Source organism: Carassius auratus, chromosome 1 (genome assembly GCF_003368295.1).
Source record: "Carassius auratus strain Wakin chromosome 1, ASM336829v1, whole genome shotgun sequence".
Taxonomy (NCBI): domain Eukaryota; kingdom Metazoa; phylum Chordata; class Actinopteri; order Cypriniformes; family Cyprinidae; genus Carassius; species Carassius auratus.
The window spans coordinates 32,405,392-32,429,476 of record NC_039243.1 but is presented as its reverse complement, the minus strand read 5'-3'; the positions used below and the strand labels follow the sequence as shown (position 1 = coordinate 32,429,476).

Genomic DNA, 24,085 nt, shown 5'->3' with positions numbered 1-24,085 from the left:
ATATAACACTCCCTGAAGGAGGGAACAGAGAGTTATGTCAGAATAGTCTCACAAATAGGGCCTCGCCCAAGAGCCCAATCACTTTTGAGAGGTAACAAAACAAGCCAATGGTACGCTGAGTACCTTGGTATGCGGGTTTTGCATCGCGAGCTCCGCCCCACTGTGTGGGTATATGCACAAGCACAAGCAACTTGTATTCAAATGTTCATTGAGGAGCCAAGCCATGTGACCCGTCCATTCAGCAGAACAGTGATTGTAGCAAAGGAATGTAATGTAATGTACATACGTAACCTAGACGTTCCCTTTCAGTCGGCTAATGTCTTTTGACATTATGTCATAATAGACTGACGAATGGGGTCCCTACAAAACACCACAATGGTTGTCTTATAGTGACCTGTGTAAGTGATAGCACCCTGTCGTGAGGCCTGGATGGGCGAGGTGTCATCTGGATGGAATAGGAATATGGAAGAGAGATAAAGAGAGAGATGTAAATAAAGAATATCAATACAAACAAAAAAGAGAGAACCTATAAATCACCCAAAAAACAGCAAAATATCACCGTTTTCATTTGCCCTCTTTATGTTTACACACATTACAGCACTAAACCTCATAGAAGCTCAGGCCAAACTCTCTTTATTCTGTTGTTTTAAACATTTCCTCTACTAGAACCCCACCTGCTGTTGATTCTCTGAAGGAGCATAAACAGGACTTGTTAAAGCTGGCTTTTCCTGCATCCTGACTTTCCTGGTAGTCTCTGTTCTAGCTCTGAAGTTACCATAGTCACACTGTTCCAGTGGAGAACTATTTACCCTTAAAGATGCTTTCATTTGTAACACTCTTCATATCAAATAACTGTACAACTTAAAGTGAAAACCCCTCTGTGCATGACACTTAAAGGGACAGTTAAAAACTGCAGAACACAAAAGAAGAAATTTTGAGGAATGTTGGGGAAAAGCACTTCTCAGAGCAATATCTTCTAAAGAAAGGCATACATTTGAGGAACTGTATTAAATACATCATACAGAGGTTAATTAGATACGACAATAATGTTGCGGGATTGTTTTGCACACCGTATTAAACATTCCTGAAACTTAATATAAAAAACAATAAACTAAACGATTAAATTTGCAGAAAGCAAATGCTCTGTGGTCAAAATGAACCTAAATGCAAAATAATACACCTGATTAGGGATAGCAAAAAATCATTTCCAAAAGCACAAAATAACTTTATTTGAAAAGTTGTAATTACTTTATACTCACAGTCTGTGAAAATATTAAATACAATCAGAACATGTTTGTTAAATATAGTTTTATTCATCATATGTTCTCATTCGTATTGTTTTATTTGAAATATGATTTTATAAAGTCAGAATTGTATTATAATCTTATTTTTATCAGTTTGACAGACTCAAGACAGTGACATGCAGAAGAAGAGAATCAAGCATATGCTGTATTCAAATTAAATACATTGAGTCTAGTATAAGTGATAGTTTTTTTCTCAGAGAAACTATCCGTGCTGCTCTTTAACATGCGTTAATACAATGTATCTATTTATAGCCTATTATGTAGCATTAATACTACAATTTAAAATGATGTGGGTTACTAAACATGTTTTTTAATTTACTTCTATTCAGTGACATTTCTTCCCTCATGTGACTCAAACAGGAGCATGCAGATGGAAAAAGACATTCACAACGAAGATGAGTATTAGAAATGTTTCAGAAGTATACGAAAAATGTTTTTGTGTTAAATTTAATCATATGTTATTCATTAGCTATATGTATTTCTATAGAGATTTACCGAAGACTTCGTTCGTCCAAAACACACACAAGAACTAAATAAAGACTAGAGATCAACACAAGAACTGTGTTCCAGTGCATGACGTCATGACAGAACTAGAACGTTCAGGCGCAGATGAATAATGAACAGCTGCAGCTCAGCGCGTCTCTGATTACGTCACTGGAATGTTTGGAATGTAAACAAACCAAAGAGCGCTAAAATAACACAAAGCACAAGCGTAGTCCAGAAAACTCCACACTGATTAGACACATTAGTTAAAAACGAACAGCAGCTAAATATACTTCTCTAATAATATGACCTGTTTAAATATAAAGATTTATCCAGCACGTGAACTTATTTTCCTTCATAAAGATCATAATCATAAACGCTGATCACTAGCTAAACAGAAAATGCAGAAAATTAAAGGGTCTTTTGCTTATTTTCTTTGATCACACCAGGTAAAACAACATAGATGTTTATTATTTACACGTTAGCTAATTAATTTAATTAACATTTTAATTAATAGCCTAATAAAAAAAAATTGGGTTTAGGATTTAAACAATTATTTGTCAAGCTAATCACATGCAAATATTCACGCTGATCTTTTGAATCAAAACACTAGAGGGCAGAAAATCACTGAAAAAATTACTTCTGAATTTGATTCTGAAGATACTTTGTTTTAAGTGCTGTTAATAAAAATGTCATTACTCAAAAAGTACTAACTAACTAAATAAATACATAGCCTTATATCTATCTGCTGTATTATTCAAGTATGATGCATGTCTTTCAGTATGTTTTTAAAGAAACAGTATATTATGTTAAACGAGAGAAATAATAAATCTCATTATTTTATTATAGCAATATAGCACTGATTTCAATATACTCAGCCAAGACTTAAGACAGGTTTTTGCTTTTAATTTTTAAGGCGACTTGTCATGCATCCTGAGGTCTAAGTGAAAATAAATCTTTTGATGACATACACAATTTTGACCTTGCATATTGTCAGGTTATTTAGCGTATTTATTAGCTTCTTATATATATATGACTCATTCTTCATCTCAAAGCACAATGATCTGAATTCTCCCTTACGGTTTCTTACTGTAGTTCTGTGGTCAGTAACTCTCTTCAATTGTATCTGGTTTCCCAAATGAGAACAATTAAATTTTGTCAGATTTAACTCACTTCTAGGCAAAAATCTGTCCCCCCAAATAAATATGATTAAATAGGAACACACGCGCGCACACACACACACACACACACACACACAGGAATTTAGATCATTTAATGCACAACACAAAATCAAGTACAAAATTTTTATTTTTTATTTTCAATGGTCAAACTTGCAAAACGTCTAGAAAAATATACAACAAAATGCAGAACCTTACCACAACAACAAACAAAAGAAAGAAGAGCATTCACATTTCCCCGCATAACAGATAAAAGCAGATGGTCTTCTTCCTGGTTTGCTCACATCTCGCCGCAGAAGCCTGAATCGCTGGAGAGCTGCGAGGTGGAGCTCCGGTTCGAGGACGAGGACTTCCATATGTCCAAATGCATGTGTGGTCCAAAGGGGTTGAAGCTGGAGTACTGTTTTCTCGGGCAAGCGCCGCCCGGTTCACGGCTGAAGGGTGCGACGGGCGAGATGTGTGCGGACCGCTCCGAGCCGAAGTGACTCGGCTGAGGCTCGCTTTGAGGAGTCCAGATCGAGCCGAACAGACTGGACATGGGTGACAGACTTCTGGTTCCTGAAAAGTATGGCTGGAAAAACAACACAAAGATTGCTTCAATATTCCAAACACCTACTTACAAACACCTCGAAGTTTTAACTCTTGCAAGTGAAGAAATTGTGTCACAAGTACGGTAATTTTAAAATAATTAATATAGTTATTGTGACCCTGGAGCACAAAACTGGTCTCTGGGGTATATTTGTAGTAATAGCCAACAGTACATTGTATGCGTCAAAATAGATTTTTCATTAGGATATTAAGATCATGTTCCATGAAGATATTTAGTCAATTTCCTACTGTAAATATACCCAAACTTAATTTTTTATTAGTAATATGCATTGCTAAGAACTCTTTCTGGACAACTTTTAAAAGTTATTTTCTATATATTTAGATTTTTCTTTTTGGACCGTCAGATTTCAGATTATTTTTTCCAAATAGTTGTATCTCAGACAAATATTGTCCGATCCAAATATACCATACATCAATGGATAATGTGTTTATTGCATAAATCTCAATTTCAAAACATATATATATATATAGTTTTTGTCAACAAATGTAAACAATGCCTAATTTGCATATTTAACCCTCTGGTGCTGTTCAGTCATTTTTGAATTTATTTATTTATTTTTTTTTTTTTACATCTTCAGAATAAGTAACTTGGTAAAGGTTTTGGCTCTTGCTATGTGAATAAAAATCATGGACATGACTCGAAAAGGTTAAACTGTCCTGAAAATAATAGTCTCACTTGTATTGTTTGCGGTCAAAAAGGACTGCGTTGGAAAGGAATGGGAAGCGGGTTCATCTAGTGGAGATGATTGGTACTGCACCCAAAAAACTCACTGAAAGCTCATTTTTTGAGATATCAACCTCAAATTTGCAACACAACTTAACAATAAATGTATGCCTTTTTTTTTTTTTTTGCCATTTTAAAAAATATTTGGAAAACATTTCATATTTATATGATGTACATTTTTCATAAACTTAAGAGACTTCCATAGCTTTTTTAATTTCACTTTTTTTCCACTTCAGCAATAATCTGCCAAGTGCGTTCATTAAAGCATTAAAAAATGTATGACAGTTTATACTCATAAAGTGGTTAACAGGTAATAGATGGATTATAACTTTTCAATAAATATAATTTAATACCCAAAAATTCCCTAAAAATACAAAATATTAAATAGAAAATATTATCAAACTGAACAAATAAAATAAATTGCTAATACTTTACAATAAGGCAACAAGGAACAACAAAAAGGAACATTATTTAATGCTCTGTGTATAAACATGAACTAACAATTAACTTCATTAACATCAACAAAGATGCATAAATACTGTAATGAATGTATTGTTTGTTCATGTTTGTTCAACCAAGATTAACTAATGGAACCTTATTGTAAATTGCACCGCCACACGAACATCACAAGAGGGTTAAACACCACATTTCAGAAAAACTTAAAGTTATGTGACTTTTAGAAAGATCTGGACAAAAGCGAGCGCTGCTGTCGATCTCACCTTGCTGGTGTCCCAGGTGGAGCTGATGTTTTGGGTGGTGTTCTCACCCCAGACCGGCTGATGGCTGTGCGTCACAGTTTGGCTTTCATGGCATGAGAATGCATTTTGGTAATTGCTGTTACCTTCAAGAAACAAAGGAAGAAAACGGTCACTCATCTTTGTCCAGCTGCATGCTCCAGTGCTGGATGAGCATCACAACACTCACCTGATGACACGTAGCTGCTCTGATGATTGTAGGGAGAAGGACTCTCAGCATGCTGGCTGTTCATGTTGTTCCAGAGGAAGCTTCACAAAAAGAGTTTTAATGTGATGGCGTGTGGTCAAAAATAACATGCAGAATAATTAAGAGACATACCTGTGGAATCCCGATGAGGGGCTCTGGGGGACGAACGGGAGGGATTCGCTCATGTTGTACCTGAATTCATTGGTCAGAGGAACCGAGGCGGGTGACCACGTCTCTTCAATCACACTACAGCCGACTGTGTCTGCAGGAAACCGCACGAATCAAAAACATTATTTAATTAGAGTGGGAACAAAAGACAAGGATCGACTGAACTGTACAATCAGCTCTTTATTATACATTGCATTATCATCTGAGAGCTGAATAAATATGGTTTTGATGTATGGTTTGTTATGATAGGACAATATTTGGACGAGGTACGACTATTTGAAAATCTGGAATCTGAGGATGCAAAACAAATAATAAAAAAGTAATTGAAATATTGAGAAAATCATCTTTAAAGTTGGTCAAATTAAGTTCTTAGCAATGCATATTGCATGAAGTTTTGATATATTTACAGTAGGAAATTTACTAAATATCTTTACTTAATATCCTAATGATTTTTGGCATAAAAGAAAAATCATTTTGACCCATACAATGTATTTTGGGCTATTGCTACAAATATACCCCAGAGACTCAAGACTTCAGGGACATATGCAATCATGTAATCCATAAAAAAGTAACTGTAATCTGGTTATGGACATTTTATAATGTAATCTATTTACAAGTACTTCAATTGTGCAATCTGATTACATCATCACTACCCAGAATGCCCCTCACCGATGCTTTTGTCCACACCTGCGTATACATCGAGAGCCGGCACGGGACACACGTCTGGGCTCTGGCACGCTTCCCTGACACACAGATTGTTCATACTGTGGACAAACACGTTTATAGATCATTAAAGCACTTTCAGAAACCTTAAATCAAGTAAAAAACATCAAACGTGAGAAATCGACTCCTTTACCTTTGAGTTTTGTAGGAATAGTTCATGTAACACTCCCGGTCTTTCGGACACGGGTGGTACTGGTTGTTGTCTCCTAAAAACAAACAAACAAATTTTGATTAAAAGTGTTATTGATAATAGTTTAGCACTCAGGTTAGAATGGAGCGTGTGATCTCTTACTCCTGCAGGGATGTCTGCTGGGGTCCTTCTCTCCCTCTGCACTGCTGGCACTGCTCCAGCTGCCCCAGGACCCACGGCTGGCTCTCACACTGCCTGATGAGCTGCTGGAATCAGAGCCGGACTCCCACTGCAGACGCCGCTCTGGACATTTACGCCTCGGTCTGCTCAAACACGAACCTGTGTTTATGTGAAAAGAGAACGTTTAACAAAACTCATGTGGAGAGAGATATAGTAGATCAGGTCAGTGTTGTGCGCATGTTTAATAATTAAGATTTTTAAATGTTTTGATAGTTTCTCGTGCTCATCAAAGCTGTGTTTATTTAATCAAAAATACAGTAAAAATTGTGAAATATTATTTTAATTTAAAGCAACTGTCTGCTGTGAATTGCTAAAATTAAATTTATTCCTGTGATAAAAGACTGCATTTAATTGATCAAAAATACAGTAAAATTTGTTAAATATTATTTTAATTTAAAACAACTCTCGTCTGTGAATTTATGCTAATATGTAATTTATTTCTGTTATAAAAGACTGCATTTATTTGATCGAAAATACAGTAAAAATTTGAAATATTATTTTAATTTTAAACAACTGTCGTCTATTTAAATGTAAGCCAAAATGTAATTTATTCTTGTGATCAAAGGCTGTTTATTTGATTAAAAATACAGTAAAATTTTTGAAATATTATTTTAATTTTAAACAACTGTCATCTATTTAAATGTAAGCTAAAATGTAATTTATTCTTGTGATCAAAGGCTGTTTATTTGATTAAAAATACAGTGACATTTTTGAAATATTATTTTAATTTAACACAACTGTCGTTTTAATTTATTTCTGTGTTAAAAAATTGCATTTATTTGATCAAAAATACAGTAACATTTTTGAAAATATTTAAATTTAAAACAGCTGTTGTCTGTGTGAATGTATACTCAAATATTATTAATTCCTATGATCAAATGCTGTATTTGTTTGATCGAAAATACAGTAAAATTTGTTAATTATTATTATAGTTTAAAATTACAGTTTGTTATGTGAATATATAGTAAAGTGTAATTTAATCCTGTGATCAAAGCTGTATTTTCAGCATCATTACTTCACTCTTCAGTGTAACATGATCTTCAGAAATCAGAATAATATACTGCTTTTCTGCTCCAGAAACTGTTGAATATTTTTGTGGAAACCATGATACACTAGTTTGGGGTGGATAAAAAATAAAAAGAAAGAAAACATTAAGTTTATTCATCAAGGTCGCAATTGACAGTAAAGACTTTTATAATGTTACAAAAGATGTCTATTTTAAATCAATACCGTTTATTGAAGTTTCCGAGAAACACTATTAATCATAACACTGATAATAAGAACCATTAATAATAACTGAGCACACTGATTTCTGAAGATCATGTGACACTGAAGAATGGAGTAATGATGCTGAAAATACTGCTACGCATCACAGAAATAAATTACATTTCACAACATAATAGAACAGAAAACACAGCATCATGTGGTCATGTGGTCTTCGAGAGCTGTAGATGATCAGGATCAATGGATGACATCACTTCCTCACCGCTGTGTTTGACAGGGCTGTCTGGATTGGCTCCTGCTTTAGTTGGTTCAGTGTTGCGGGATCGAGCAGCATTACGCTGAGACTCTCTCTCGCTCTCCGTCACCACGAGGACGCAGTTTTCAGGAAGCCTGTTGGATTACAATAGCAATACTATTAACCCTCTGGTGTTGTTGTCATTTATGACCAAAATAAAACGTATACAATTTTTTACTTTATTAGAATGGTTTGACACATGATAAGGTTTTGTCACTTGTTTTGAAAAAAAAAAAAAAATCATGAACATAATACGAAAAAGGTAATACGAAATGGTCCTAAAAAAAAAAGTCACTTGTATTGTTTGCAGTAAAAAAGGACAACGCTGGACACGAATGTGAAGTGGATTCATCTAGAGGAAACGTTTAGTCCTGCACCCAAACAAAATCTCACTGAAAATTCTTTTTTTTTTAAGATATTAACCTCAAATTTGGAAAATAACTTGTCATGATAAACAATGTTTTGGAAAAAACATTTTTCATTTAAAATTGTAAAATATTTTTTTTTTTGCATTTTGCATTATTATTAACTTCTAAATTAAACTTGGGCTTACTTTTAAAAAAAAAAAATAATAATAATAAAAAAAATAAAATAAAATAAAGTAAAACCTGGGTCCATCTTACAGGACATATTTGATAAAAATAGTTTGTCTTGGGACCAAAAATATGTTTAACAGTAAAGTGCTAAAATATTGACATTTTAGTGGCTCTTACAGATAACAAGTTGGGGTTTTTGTTTTTTTAATGAGATTTTAATCAATGATCATACATTTACAATTCTTATTCATATGCATCAGTTTGAAATCTAACTTTTTAATTGTGAATAGTATACCGTTGCCAATAAATGATTCAAATGCTTACTGAGTTGTTAAAATAATCTATTTATAATATATACACAAGTTATGTTACATGTGTGAATTAAAGCGATGCTAGAGTGCAAACGTTCTTTAGCGTAAAGAAACAGTGAATCAGGAATCAAGACGGTTCGCTGTCGGTTCCCTCACACATCTATCAGATGAAGGTTTAAAGCAGAAGTGTGCAGCTTGTTACCCAGGATTGAGCTCGACGGCTCTCCTGCGGCTCCTGCCCGTGCTTCTCTTGGCTTTGGAGCTGGAGACCGACACTCCGAGTTCTGCATCTTTCTCCGGTCTCTTCTTCGGACTTCTGCATCTTTCTGTCTTCTGAAGCACAGGCACAAACACTTCATCAGTGATCAGAGAAGCTTCTGCTATAACAAAAGGCCATCTTCTTATGCCTATCCTTTCTTACCTCTACATTATTTCTCGTTTCTGCATGATTTTTTCTTTCACACTCCTGGTTTTCCGCTGCTTCGCTCTCAGGATGAGGGACTCTGCTTGTTATGAGGCTTTCCGGAAGGATTTCCATAGGAAACATATCAGCTGGCACTGCCTCGTCCCCTCTGGACTCTCTAAAGTGCTGTTTCTTCTCGCTTTCATCTAATACGTTGTTGTTATTGTTATTACAAACTTCTGGGTGTAACTGGAAGCTGCGCTCTCGATCGTCGTCGGTGGGAGGACTGCAGCGGTCCGAGGCAGCGGAAACACCAGAAGCAGACGCAGGGCTGTTCTTATATCGACCGTAAAGGAACGACACCTTCATTTGCTTCTTTGGAGGCTGGGAAGACGCTCCAGAAGTTTTCTTGGATGAAGACTGAGGTCGAATCGTCCCGTTGGCCACAGCTGGAGATCCCCTGCCTTTGCCTTTATCAGACGGGTGGCTCGTGTCCGAGTAGTTCTTACAGCTGCCTTTTCCTCTACTGTAAAATAATAATAATTAAAACTGAGATACCATCATATGAACATCACATATTGCTGCTTCTTAAATTTGCAGGTAAAAAAAAATTATAAATAAAAAGGGTGTGTGAAAAACTAACAAGCAATACCTTAATAACAATAATAATTTGATTCATATACATAATATTTCTGAATATCGCATCTTTAGTTCACAATACTAGTCGTAAAAAATAATAAGAAAATAAAATAGATTTTTTATTATTAAAAATAATGATTTTTATAAAATAAATTTACAATTAAAATATTAAATATTAAAATATTTTTATTAAATAAAATTTGCAAAACACAAACGAACAAAAAAATCATAATAATGTTTATATAATAAACTTTTTTTATAACTGAATGTTTTATCTTTAAAATAAATAATTATTTACTATTTTTTTATATTACTATTATTAATTATGTTTAAACTTAAAACTAGTATTTTAACAAATTTTTTTTTTTTTTTTTTAAGTGTCTTCTGCTCATCAAGCATGCGTTTATTTGATCAGAAATAAGCAGAAAAAGCAGTAATATTGTGAAATATTTTTACTATTTAAAACAACTGCTTTCTATGTGGATGTTTATTAAACTGTAATTTATTTCTGTGATGCTCCGCTGTATTTTCAGCATCATTCCTCCAGTCTTCAGTGTCACATGATCTTCAGAAATCAGAATAATATACTGATTTGCTGCTGATAATATATTGTGTTATTATTATTAGAGCCGTCTCACCTGACGCCGTTCGAGACGCTGATATTTTCTCGAGGTACTGAGTTGTGATTGCTACGTGGACTCAGTGTGGAGAAGTCGCTCAGAATGTGCTGAGCTTGATGGAAAGCCATCAGACAAACAGCAGCTAGAGAGGAACTGCGGAGAGAAGAGCTGTGATATGAATACACAGAAGCACAGCGGGGTGTTTGGTGCTGGTTTGAGTATGATATGAGCTCCTGACCAGGTGAAGACCAGTGTGATGATCCAGAAGGGATGCTCCCAGCCGGGTCCTGGGACCACCTGAGCACACAGAGGCAGCATGTGGTGAGGAAGAGTCACGTTCAGGGTGAAGAGGAAGAGGGAGCCTCGTTCTGTCACCAGAGTCAAGTCTCTGATCACCCACGAAGAGGTGAAGTCTGGAGTGAATCTGGAGAGATGCAGGGAGAATCAAAATAAAAGTGTCTTTAATGGCATATGATCTGCACTTCATTAAAACAGACACATGCACGTGGCTCTTTGACATTAGCACTCGAGACTCACGCGATGGTGATTTCTGAGGACGAGTTGTAGTCCACTTGGAAAGACCTGCAGTCTTGCACCTCAAAGCCATAACCTTGACATTTATATCCATTAATGCTCATGGACACTACAGTCAACGGCAGCTCGCCTGCATTCTCCACCTTGAAGCTCTTCTGGATGGAAAACAAGGGCTTTCTTGACTGTAAACCTGTGAAAAGACAAGAAACTGAATGGAAGATGCTGCTAATGCACTTTGCATAGGGTCCTCTTTCACTATTTATCTGTGTTTTTATATATATATATATATATACTCCCAAAAGCAAGTTTTTTTGTACAGGAGAGTCTTGGTGTAGGTATCGTATCGGTATCGGTATCGGTATCAGTATCGGCCAAATGAGTAAAAAAAATATCGGATATCGGCAAAAATCCAAAATTAAATAAAATTATTTAAAAAAAAACCTTTAACTGATGTTAACTGAACAGCCAATCAGTGTTTGGCCAGAACATGCTGAATCAGCCAAACTGAGGCTGATGTGAGGAAAGCCCCACAATAGCCCACCGTCAGTTTAATAGAGATGAGCTGACAGAAGAAGTGGAGCTCACCATCTCTGCACTCCATGAGGCTCGACTGGGGCACATTGAAGCGCAGTGAAGCTGCAGGACCGGGGAGCTTCCCTCCGACTCGCAGGAGCTCCTTTGCCCCGTAGCCTTTAACCAAAACCATGTCAAACACGGTCAGGTTGTTCCTGTCACAAAACAGAGAGAGCCACAGTTACTATGTGCTAACAACTCCTAGAAAAAAAGAGTCTGCTTGCATTTGTGTGCACTCACAATATCGACAAGATGTTGTGCTTTTGTAAAATCAAGAAAACAAACGTGTGATTTTTATTGGTTTTTAAAGAAGTCTCTTCTGCTCACCAAGGCTGCATTTATTTGATCAGAAATACAGCAAAACCAGTAATATTGTGAAATAATTTTATTTTTTAAAATAACTGGTTTCTATTAGAATTTATTTTAAAGTGTAATTTATTTCTGTGATGTGCAGCTGTATTTTCAGCATCATTCCTCCAGTCTTCAGTGTCACAACATACTGTTCAAAAACTTTTGACTGGTCATGTATATTTAAGGATATGTAATTAGTCTACTGTATGACTACTAATGGACTAGATAAAAATTAAAGTTTGCAGATTAAATTGTAAATAATTTTTTACATTTTGAGGTTATGACGACATATCGGTCCATAGCAACTTAATCCATTCAACACATTTCTAATGAAAGAGCTCAGTGCTAAAGAGATAAATGATTTGCGCAGAGCAGAACCTGATGAGGATCACTGAGGAGACGTGTTTGTGTTCTGTGGGTCGGTACAACACCGAAACCGTCCTGGACTCCTCCGGCCGAAGGAGGAATCTCAACACACTGCTCTGTTTGCAGAACACAAGAGTTATTAGATACACAACACACACTTCATAGTGTTTAATAAGATCATGAGCTTACCTTGTGATCAGCAGCCAACAGAAGAAACTCTGCTGTAGTGATGTTCACAGAAAGTGGACTAATATTAAACCTGGAACAGATACATAGATGTCCTGGAGTTATTTTTCAGGAACACTGTTAACTAAAATAAAAAATAAATAAAAAAATAAGATTTTTTTTATTAACTGAAAGCTGAAATAAAATAAAACGAAAAAAAAAAAAAAAACTATTAAAATTACTGAAAACAAACAGACAAAAAAAAAAAAAAAAAGAATAAAACAAAATAAAAAAGATAAAACCAGAAATAAAATAAAATATAAATATCTGCTGAAAAAATTAGAATGATCCTGTGAACTAAATAAATAAAAAAATGAATAAAATAAAAGTAAAGAAAATAAAAAATGACAAAAGCTAAAATAAAAGAAAATATAAATATCTGCTGAAAAATTTTGAAAGATCTTGGGAACTAAATGAAAAAAAACAAACAAACAAAAAAAAAACAATTGAAGTACTAAAATGATTGAAACCAAAATAAATATAAAATAAAATAAATTAAATAGAAAAAAAAAACCATGACAAAAGCACAAGAAAACACTCAAATTAAAGCTAATACAAAATACAAATAAATACTATTATAATAAAAAAAAACACTAAAATAACACATCTCATGACTCTTTAACCTTATGTGAAAATATATGTCCTATTTAAATCAACAATTTGGCATTTAAACGTTTGTAATTACTGTATTTCATACTGCACCAGATATTAAATTTTTCATAAAGGCATTGTATTTAATGGTCAGAATTTAGGCCACATGAGTGTGTGTTTACAGTAAACACCATTTGGTCAGCACGTGGAGGGCTTCGAGGGGAACCGGGTATGAGGACAGCATTCGGACCTCCACAGAAACCACCGAACCGGTCGGGTTCTTCAGAGTGAACTTCTTCACCTGGAATTAAATACAACAATTAGCTGTATAATGCACTAAAACAAGCCATATTTGATTCCCACTAAAGAAACTCTCTAAAGAGTTTTAACGTGTGAGTTTAAGAGATCTTTACGAGTGTTTCATACCTTACTCTCATTGACAGGTGTGGCCCCGAAGTCCAGGGGTGAAGAGTGGTTTACAGGAAGTCTGGGCCACCTGACACACACACACACACACACACACACACACACACAGCGAGAGAGAAACAGATGCATACAGACTCAATAAAACAGTATGTATATCTGCAGTGCATGCATATATGTTTAAACATCTTTCCACATGTTCACCTGCATGAAAACTCTTTGCTGCAATGCCAACGGCTACAGAGCGCAGACGCCAGACTGCTGTCTACTCTCCAGAGAGATGAGGAGGATTCTGGGAGAAGAGATTGCTGCCACTCAGCATGTCCTGCACGGATCAAACCAAAAACAATTCAGTTTTTACTTGCACCGAGTGCATACTCTTAAAAGATGCAAAAACTACTATATCACAATCTATTCAATCCACTTTTACACACTAGAGGGCTTTAAGATGATCTAAAAGTTATTTAAAATAAGACCAGATGTGCAACAATAAGCTGAAACATCTAATAATTACAATATTTATTTTATAATAAAAAAAAAAACTTCCTCAAAGGGTTATTATGGAATACTAAAATCATAAAAAACATAAAATAATATTATAAAAATCTGTAAACATATTTCAGCTAATTGCCAAATCAACATTTCTAATTTTTATGCAATGCAATTATATGTATTAAACTTTTTAGAAATTTAAATGAAAAATAAAAAAAATAAATTATATATATATATATATATATATATATATATATATATATATATATATATATATATATAATATAATATTATATTATATTATATTATATTATATTATATTATATTACATTACATTACATTACATTACATTACATTATATTATATTATATTATATCATATTATATATAAAGATCTCAATGATACTACAATAACACTTCTTCCAGGTTTTAAAATTATTATTTCTAGACCTTTAAAAATTACATTAAATAATAAAAAAATGAAACGCCATGGGCTTTTTTTTTTTTTTTTTATTAAATGCTTTTTACTATTTATGCCAAGCTCTAAAATAATTTATTGGGTAGAAGTTGTGAATAAAAAAAAATATTAGTAAAAATCCTTCTACATTAATCATGAAAAATAATCAGCTTCCGAATCATTTTGATTAATCATTTTAGCTGTTTTTTCAGTTGCGGGAACTAGATTAAAATAAGTTTTCAAAACCAAACCAGGGCTAAAGAAGCCTTCGAATATTGTTTAGACAATGGAGGACAAAAAGGTGTGTGTCTCACCTGCTCTGGACAAACGGACAGGACAGAGACGTCCACACTCCTCGGCAGACGCAAACACAACCTCTCCCTGCTGAGGATCAGTTCAGACAAAAACATGCAACGTCCGGGGCTTAATAATGTCTCCTGAAGTCAGATAATGCAGCACAAAACACACAAACTGCTTTTTCCCGAATATCAGCGCATGAGCTCGATCGCAAACAAAGCCGGAGCAGAACATTTGTGCGTCTCACATTTGTTCCAGAATGAATCTTTGTTTGAATGAATCATTTGAGTGAGTGATTCAATGATCCATTCATAAAGTCTTGCTTAGTTTCTGAATGAATCGTGCGTTCTGAACAAACTGGTCACTCACTTGATTCCTTTCTAAATGAATCATTTTAATTAATGATTCAGTGAACTGCTCATAAACAGGGACTCGCTGCCACCTACTGGCAGTTTTAATGTCATATTTATTTATGAAGCATGTTCAGAAGTATTTTTTACCTTTGAAGCGGAAGAGTATGTTTGGAGGTGAAGCTCCACTGGAGTCCCCACACTGGTTCTCAGAGTCACTGTGCCCCTGAGGATTGTGGGTAAAGATGTGCTGAGCAGCTGAAGAGACAGAAGCTTCCAGCTCCCAGGCCTCACTTCAAGGGACTTTGTCAAATTTAAAATCTATGAAATGAGAAAATGTATTTTATCTCCGGAAAGCTGTAAAAACGGCAGGGTCCTAACTAATGTCATATTTTGTGTGCTATTCATTTATATTGATTTTTAATGTTTTTTTTTTTTTTAAGGAAATCTTTTCTGCTCACCGAACCTGCATTTATTTGATCTGAAATACAGCAAAAGCATTAATATTGTGATATATTTTTATTATTTAAAATAACTGGTTTCTATTAGAATAAATATTTAAATGTAATTTATTTCTGTGATGCTCCGCTGTATTTTCAGCATCATTCCTCCAGTCTTCAGTGTCACATGATCTTCAGAAATCATGAAAATATGCTGCTCGAGAAACATTTTGATTATTAGTAATATTTAAAACAGTTTAGTAAGTTTTTTGATGAATAGAAAGACCCAAAGTTCAGAATTTATCTGAAATAAAAAGCTTTTGTCTTTCTTTTTTGGGGAAATAAGTTATAAAAATCAATACTTTTATTTAGCAAGGATGCTTTAAATTGATCAAAAGTGATGATAAAGACATTTATAACTTTACAAAAGATGACTATTTCAGACAAATGCTGTTCTTCTGAACTTTCTGTTCATCAAAGAAACCTGAAAAATTATACTCAGCTGTTTTCAACACAATAATAATCAGAAATACTAGACTAACGATGCTGAAAATTCAGCTGCGCATCACAGAAATAAATTACACTTTAACAGAGATTCACACAGAATGAAGCTAGTTGAAATAATAAAAATATTTCACAATATTACTGCTGTATTTTGAATCAAATAAATGCAAGCTTTTGAAAAAAACATAAAAAATCGTACTTTACAGGAATTTTGTAACTGGTCATGTATCATTATCAATATCATTTCGTATTAATAGTGTATTATTATAGAACTATGTTAACTAGTTAAAAACTACATTAGCATGTGATTACCTTAACGAGTCTGTGCTGGGACAGAGAGATGTTAGTGATTCTGAAGCTGATGAAGAAAGGGTTAAAGATCCAGAGCTCGAGCTCAGACTCCTTCTGCTTCTGACGCACCTGAACTAAAGATCTCAGCTCGGAGCCGAAGCGTCTGAAACACACACACACACAGCGTTTACGGTCACTTCACACGTCTGATGAAGGCAGGACACTTCTGATCACATGTGCATAAGAGACTTTAACATTTAAAACATTGGGTGCGATTACAGAGAATCAATTTACCAGTCAACACTGTGTCTTCACAGTCTAACAGTGATTTAAATATTACATTTAAATGCAGATAAAGTTAAAGCATAAGGCTCTTACCTGTGTGTGCTTTCCAGCAGTGGATAGAAATGCACCGTTCTGTTTGCTACAATCTCTAAGCCGAACTGACTCGGACAGCTTTTACTAGTAGCCGACAAAGAGCCTAAAAACAAAAAAGGGAACCCAGTCAAGCAAACGCAGCTGACGTCCGTATGAAGTAGTATTTTAGGTTACTGACGTCTACAGAAGAGCCAAGCCACTCGAGTGAAGTTCTTAGAGGAAGGTTTGAGCAGCGCTTCGCTCAGTTCAACACTGCTGTGTGTTCTGGACAAGAGCTGGATCTCCTTAAAAACACACGGGATGAGTCAAACCAGGCGTTTCGGAACTAAACTCATCAGAAGATGTGTGCACATACCTTCACAAAGAGCGTTTTATCCCCCGAGTTCAACACCAACACTGATATCCTGGGATCTGCTGCATTAAAAATGAACAAATGATTAGAAAATACATCATTTGAATATTGCTTCCAAATGAAAAAAAAAAACAAATGGTGGCCACAGGGTGGCGCTGTGACACCAGGAGAGCAGCGGAGCATTTTAATAAAATTAAAGCATTACTTTATTATTATAATAAGGAAGTGAAATAGTCTTTGCTCATATCTAATTACCACTTCAAAGAGTGCTTGGATTTACAGTTAGTACGTAGAGTAAAAACGGTGCAAAATAAAATGCAACAAAATGAAACAACCATAAGTATGTGCATTATTTTCGGAGGCTTAATAACAATTGTTTATAATGAATCTGTTGCACTGAATAACTGATTATTTACATACTATAGTTAAGTAAAGCATGCTGTGTGTGCTTTCTCTTAACAAAAGAAAAAGAATGAAAATGTCGTCTTGCTGTTGTGCTCTGGTTGTTTATATTACAACATTTTTACACGACTAGAACACATCTTTATGATCTCGCCAAGAGCCCACGAAACAAAAACATGTGCGTCAGAAATCATGCTGAAAAACACCATGGACACGCAACAAACTGACCAGTGTGTGTGTGAGAGTGTGTGTGTGTCTGTCTGAGTGTGTGTGTGTGTGTGTGTGTGTGAGAGTGAGTGAATCATAAAAAATGTAAAATGCTGACGGGGTCAAAGATAAACGAGAAAATGAAACCAAAGCCAAAAATAAATAAAGGCAGCAAAACGCTTCACACAAAAATCACTTGAAGGATTTGAGTTCAAATAAAAAAGGATGAAAGTAGAAAGGGACGAACCGGCATCATCTTCTGGTGGAGCGAGGAGCAGAAGTACCAGGATGTTCTCCAGCACGTACAGCTTGAGTTTGTCCAGGTGTGTGTCCCCTCTTTCAGAAAGACTGAGCCGAAGTGCAAACCTGCCGTCCTCAGACACTAAACACCAGCCCTGAGAGAAACAGAGCCCTTCAACACAAACCACAGGAATACAACGCCAGCAGAAAGATGATCAATCAGATAAGAGAATTAGATGTGAGTGTAAAGCTGTGATCTCGTAATCTAGTGTCTTCAGATTAGGGCTGCACGACCCAACAACCAGAAATAATCTTCATTTGATTCTTACAGTGAAGACTAAGCAGCACTGAATACTACGGTTAGACTAACCTGAAAAACTTAAACCGCTGTTTATTTCATTTTATCTGTCGTGTTGTATTATATTTGTGCTATTTGTCAACCAGTAAACAAGTCAAACAACTATTATTGTTTTATTTATGTTTATTTAATAATTCAATAATTTATATATTTAATATTTATTTATTTTTTTAATATTATTTTATTATTTAATACTTTATTATATTATTTAATATTTTATTTAATATTATTTTATTTATATTTATTTTATATTTTATTTATATTATTTTATTTATATTTATTTTATATTTTATTTTATATTTTTTTATTTATATTTATTTTATATTTTATTTTATATTTTTTCATTTACTTATTGTGGTACGGTAGTGCCATTTTAAGTAAAATGTTTTTTGTTTTGTATTTTTTTACCTTTTTAATAGTATTTTACATTTTTTAGGCAGATGCACTTTCCACAAAATCCCAGTCTAAAAGGATTCATCGTCTCCAAATAAAGCAATCAAGTTTATCTATTAAAAATTCCTGTTTTTCTTCATAATGCAGAAAAGCAGGATATCGTGATGACAGTTTTTTCCAGTGTCATTCAGCCAAGCTTTAGTTGTTGTTTCTGAGAACAATACAGTAACAATAAACAGTAAATGAAAAAAAGTAGTTTTCCACACAAGACAATAGCAGCAGCAACAACGAGGCTTGGAACAGAGCTTTCTTTACTCTCTGGATACCAACAGTGTGATCAAAAAGCATTAAATAAATTAGCTTGGCCAGATTCCTTCAGAAATGAGAACACAACCCCATTAAAACTTTTTTTTTATTTGCATTTAAAGCATGCAAATGTTCGTTTGATGCATTCAAATTGACGTTTATGGCACTGAATATTAGTCTCTGTGTGAACAGGCCTGAGACTGGAAGGCAAACTGAGATCAATATTTGTCCCGGATGAGTTACAGATATATTCGAGGGTTAGTAAGAGTAACGTTCTTTACCTGGGGCTGACCGTGGAACATTTTAGGTAAACTGCAATCAAGCAGCAGACCTAAAATAGTTATATTAGAAGAATCTTCCTGCAGGAGCAAAATAAATTTAAATACACCAAATTAAACCGTCACAAAAATACATCTCATTTACATTATGAAGCAGGAATATAATCTGTAGCAATGTAATATTATAACTACACATGATAAAACAAGAATTTTTATTTAAAAAATGCCAGATGCAGGAAGAACACACACAAATGCAAAAATGGCTTGAATTCTGATGGCTCCTAATGCAATAATCGTTTCTTTCTGTGCAGGCTGCAGGAAAAATATCAACAGGAACAAGACTTTAGTCATGTGGGATTGCATGAGTGTCTCTCCTGTGTGTGTGTGTGTGTGTGTGTGTGTGTCGCTGGACCTCAGCACAAAGGATGAACAAATAAGAACATCTGCGTGCTTAAAAACACACCACAGCAAGCAAGAAGCAGATGCATGACACACACCTGAGTTTGTGTTAGATTAATGCTCTGTATGTGGGGGAATAACAGAACACTGTCTTTCCTATAGACGTCCTTGACTGACCCCCCATGGACACCAACCCCGAAAACCTGAGAGAGAGAGAGAGAGAGAGAGAGAGAAGGGGGGGGGGAGAGGGAGAGAGAGGGAGAGAGAGAGAGAGAGAGAGAGAGAGAGAGAGGGAGAGAGAGAGAGAGACTAAACTCATTTCATGATATATGAATAATGCCATACCAGTGTATTTCTCAATCATTTAAATATTTTTATAAAATGTTTTATGCTTAAAAGCTTGAAGTTTAAACTGAGCGCATTATTAGATAAATCAGTCAACAATTTCTTAAGAAAAACCAGTCACTTTTGTGACAATCTAATCGTTTGCTTTGAAGTACATTGTTACAATGTAGCAGTTTCTCATTTACTTCACTTTCACAAGGAAACATTTATATTCCCATCAACGGTTAACTGTTCTGGTACGGATCATACAAAAGTGGAAAATAATCGTTAAAAAGATTTTTATTTCAAATAAATGCTGATCTTTTGAACTTTGTTCATCTGAGAATCCTTAAAAATAAAGTGTATCACCATTTCCACAAAAATATCATGCAGCACAACTGTGTTCAACACTGATAATAATCAGAAATGTTTCTTGAGCAGTAAATCATATTATTCTGATTTCTGAAGATCATGTGACACTGAAGACTGGAGGAATGATGCTGGAAATACAGCGGAGCATCACAGAAATAAATTATATTTTCACACATTCACATAAAATTTAACATTCTAATAATATTTTACATTTTTTCCTGCATTTTTGATCAAATAAAAACATAAAAACAATAAACATTTAGAATTAGTAGCCATTTCCAAACTTTGGACTGAAGGCGTGGACATACAGTTTTATCTGGAGTCAGTAACAGACTACAGTTTGTGAGTAATCTGTGATCTACACGCACTTCTGTGGGAATACCACTTAACAATCACTTCATGCTTCTGCACTGCTGCCAAGCTAAATAAACCTCTCCGAAGTATGAATCCCTCCCACGTCTCCGTAAGAATGCCCCTCAGTCATATAAAGTGAGTGTGATGGGAAACTTGCCTGGTATGATATCAGCCCATGGGTTGAGGTGTTAATAAATAAAGTCATTTCTTCATTGCCCTCCACTGTGGGGAGGAAAATGATTTTAAAAGACGCTCCCCCTCCAGGTGGAATCACCTGTAACGTGAAATAAAACACACTCTGAGCAAGAATGCTTTGATATGGGAGAATGAGAGTGATTCAAGAGTGGAGCGAGAGAGAGAGAGAGCGAGAGAGAGAGCGAGAGAGAGAGAGAGAGAGAGAGAGAGAGCGAGAGAGAGAGAGAGAGAGAGAGAGAGAGCGAGAGAGAGAGAGAGAGAGAGAGAGAGAGAGAGAGAGAGAGAGAGAGAGAGAGAGCGAGAGAGAGAGAGAGAGAGAGAGAGAGAGGGGTCATAGTTACCCTTCTGTGGAAAGAAGGCGTGTGGAAATGTCTGCTGGATGTAAACACAGAGAGCAGAGACACTGGGAGCTCTGGGCTGGGGTTGTGTATGTGTACAGTTTCAGCTCTGGGCAGCCACAGCGGCCTACAGAAGACAAGAAGCATCATCATCAATAACCCTCTGCTGCTGTTCGGGCATTTTAGACCAAAGAAATAAAATTGGGGAAAATTTTAAAAGTCAGTACTTCATTGGATTGATTCTAAACTTGGTGAATTCTAGGGTTGTCCATTTTTTTTTTTTTTTTTCTGAATTTAGAATATCCGTCGAAATTCCAATTAAAATACACATTCAAATGCAAGCTTTTAGGAGTGCGTTAATTATCTGCGATGATGATGTGTCAATGCATTTCAATGTTTTTGTTAGCATATATCCAGTTGAAGCCACTAGGTTGAAGCGTTGTTAATTACAAATGTTGCAGGAAACGTGAGAATCATTTTTTGTAGAAGATGTTGTTTACGTTAAAACTCAAATCAAGCAGTTCACAAAGAACGCATATTTCGCGCATTTTATATCAGAGCTGCATTCGTGTCTCACACACAAAAAAAGCAGCAGCATGTTAATAAAGCAATGTACAATTAATGACTTTACGGCGGGGTTTGTTTCCCATTCCACTGCAACTCGTGTTTTAAATGAAAAATGTACTCTGTGTGATTGGCTTTCCACCCTCTGTATTAAACTATGCATGCATGCGGTTTTGTTTATAGTTAAAGAACTTAATCATAATTGGTTATAACACTCGTCACGTTATCCTATGCTTCGAATAAAAGTGCATTAGTAATAGTTTGCTCGATGCGCCCTCTTGTGGCCTCAGGAGAGAAGACAAAAGCTTTTCTTCACCCTCATGGAAATTATGCATTTTAAATTCAAATATAATTGGAATTCTTTGATAATTTAATAATTAATTAATTATATAATTAATTGATATTTAAGTTAAAAAATAATAATAATTTAGTTTTTCAGCCATTTTGAAAAGTTGGCAGTCACTATGTTATACTAAAAAAAAATTGTGGACTTGATTCAAAAAAGCTAAAAGGTCATTTCGCTCTATTTTTTTTACTTAAATACTGCTTTAATTTAAAAATTACATGTTTTTTTGTTTTCGTTTTTTTACATTTTATGACGAAAATATTCCATAATTTATATATTAATATTAATAAACAACATAAAATACACTCAAAATGCAAGATATTAAAGAAAAAAAACTATTGAAATTAATTGCAGTATATTCATTTCACAAAAAGAGGGTTAAAGCATGTCACTCTGAATGCAACATGTTGTTGTGAAATGGAAAAAAAACCCAGATCTAAACGATGCTAATATGAAGTTTGTTGCCTTGAAACATAACAATGCTCAAAAGGCGATCATTCGTCGATGTCTCCAGACTCTCACAGAGCTCACACTTCCCCAAACGAGAGCAGTGTTACAACACTTCAGCAGAGACGAAAGTAAATGTCACTCGTAGCCACATACGTCTATTAAAAGACTCGGGCTGGCCTTTCAAAGCTGAATCTGACCACAAGCTTAGCAGCTCGGCTCTTTATCTTGCAATGTTCCTGTGGTCAAAGGTTTCACTTCAAAAGAGGTGAGGAAACATCAGCACGTAAAACACGGCAGCCAATAAAACACCTAAATCTTAAGTTTTCATGTGTGTCCGACCAGACATGCTACAGCTTATTAAAACTCAACACTGCTAAACAACAGACTACATTTAACAACTTGCCAGCTATTGGTTCTTTACGGAAAGAATAGCACCCAAAAGCTTTATGGACAATTACTCAACTTTTAAAACATTGAAACTAGATATTAAAAAGGTAGTAATAAAATGCATAAATAAAGAAAACAAGTGGACTGTTTAAATCACAATTTAATTTACAATAGTGATGCATTGCACTTCCAGCCGAAATTGCAACTTCTCCAATTAAGAGTTTTGCACGTTTTTACACAATGCATATCAGCAAAAAATGATGCTAGTGAAGCAATATGTAAAATCGGAAATATCAAGAGTTAACTCGCAGCGAGAACTTTACCACGACATGAGGACATTATAATCTGAACAGCATTGCAAGTTTGATGACCCAGTTCTCCAAATTTAATAACTGAAATGTTATTTTAGTCTTTTGGCTAAAAGAAAAAAAAACTTATATTTCATTTTTGGCATTTCTGTAAACAAAACATATTAATGCATCACAGAAAAATTCATTTCATTTTAATTTATAATATAACTGGCATTACTAAGAAATATTATGGAAGAAATAATAATAATAGATATAATAACTATTATGACATAATATTGATGAACATATAACATACTTACAAATAAATAAATAAAATTATATTGTTATTTGCTCATTTAGTCCTTATTGGATCAAAAATACCAAATTAAACTTCAACATGGATGTGTGCATTGGATATTAGTCATAAAAACACAGAGATAGTGTGTGTATGTATGTGTGTGTGTGTGTCACGATATATTATATTACATCATACATATTATATGACGTAACCATTTAAACAATTTGTGCTACACATAGGATTCCATGCTAAATTTGGCATCACATGCATAAAAAGATATAAGGTCACCGAGGTCAAGACCTTGTTAAATGTTTAATGTTAAAAAATAAAATTTGTTCTCTGAATAACTTATTTGCCTCAACTGTGTTGCCAGATCCAGCTGTCTTTGGACATTTCTTTTCCACTTAATTTGACATTTTAGAAAGCTGATAA

The 24,085-nt window shown here is 34.7% G+C and overlaps 1 protein-coding gene across 4 annotated transcripts in view; it reads right to left on the bottom strand.

Annotated features, from left to right (window-relative positions):
- Positions 1 to 3,077: 3,077 nt before the first annotated feature.
- LOC113107908 (transmembrane protein 131-like) overlaps positions 3,078 to 24,085 on the bottom strand; it is a 35,502-nt gene continuing 14,494 nt past the window's right edge. Inside the window, exons 5-34 of one of the 4 annotated variants that reach the window (XM_026270749.1) lie at positions 21,322 to 21,445; positions 20,943 to 21,059; positions 19,834 to 19,938; positions 19,340 to 19,417; positions 18,009 to 18,156; positions 17,156 to 17,214; positions 16,979 to 17,084; positions 16,801 to 16,903; positions 16,444 to 16,585; positions 15,338 to 15,508; positions 14,855 to 14,924; positions 13,797 to 13,917; positions 13,596 to 13,665; positions 13,361 to 13,470; positions 12,543 to 12,612; positions 12,366 to 12,469; positions 11,649 to 11,791; positions 11,067 to 11,253; positions 10,768 to 10,953; positions 10,548 to 10,682; positions 9,289 to 9,796; positions 9,070 to 9,200; positions 7,988 to 8,115; positions 6,424 to 6,600; positions 6,265 to 6,337; positions 6,078 to 6,172; positions 5,373 to 5,502; positions 5,223 to 5,302; positions 5,018 to 5,139; positions 3,078 to 3,536 (exon numbers count right to left, since the gene is read on the bottom strand). In XM_026270749.1, the coding sequence (XP_026126534.1) occupies positions 3,246 to 3,536; positions 5,018 to 5,139; positions 5,223 to 5,302; positions 5,373 to 5,502; positions 6,078 to 6,172; positions 6,265 to 6,337; positions 6,424 to 6,600; positions 7,988 to 8,115; positions 9,070 to 9,200; positions 9,289 to 9,796; positions 10,548 to 10,682; positions 10,768 to 10,953; positions 11,067 to 11,253; positions 11,649 to 11,791; positions 12,366 to 12,469; positions 12,543 to 12,612; positions 13,361 to 13,470; positions 13,596 to 13,665; positions 13,797 to 13,917; positions 14,855 to 14,924; positions 15,338 to 15,508; positions 16,444 to 16,585; positions 16,801 to 16,903; positions 16,979 to 17,084; positions 17,156 to 17,214; positions 18,009 to 18,156; positions 19,340 to 19,417; positions 19,834 to 19,938; positions 20,943 to 21,059; positions 21,322 to 21,445 (4,084 nt within the window). In that variant the 3' untranslated portion in view covers positions 3,078 to 3,245. The remainder of the gene's footprint in view (positions 3,537 to 5,017; positions 5,140 to 5,222; positions 5,303 to 5,372; positions 5,503 to 6,077; positions 6,173 to 6,264; positions 6,338 to 6,423; positions 6,601 to 7,987; positions 8,116 to 9,069; positions 9,201 to 9,288; positions 9,797 to 10,547; positions 10,683 to 10,767; positions 10,954 to 11,066; positions 11,254 to 11,648; positions 11,792 to 12,365; positions 12,470 to 12,542; positions 12,613 to 13,360; positions 13,471 to 13,595; positions 13,666 to 13,796; positions 13,918 to 14,854; positions 14,925 to 15,337; positions 15,509 to 16,443; positions 16,586 to 16,800; positions 16,904 to 16,978; positions 17,085 to 17,155; positions 17,215 to 18,008; positions 18,157 to 19,339; positions 19,418 to 19,833; positions 19,939 to 20,942; positions 21,060 to 21,321; positions 21,446 to 24,085) is intronic. The other 3 variants (XM_026270764.1, XM_026270756.1, XM_026270759.1) reach the window with 3 other exon arrangements.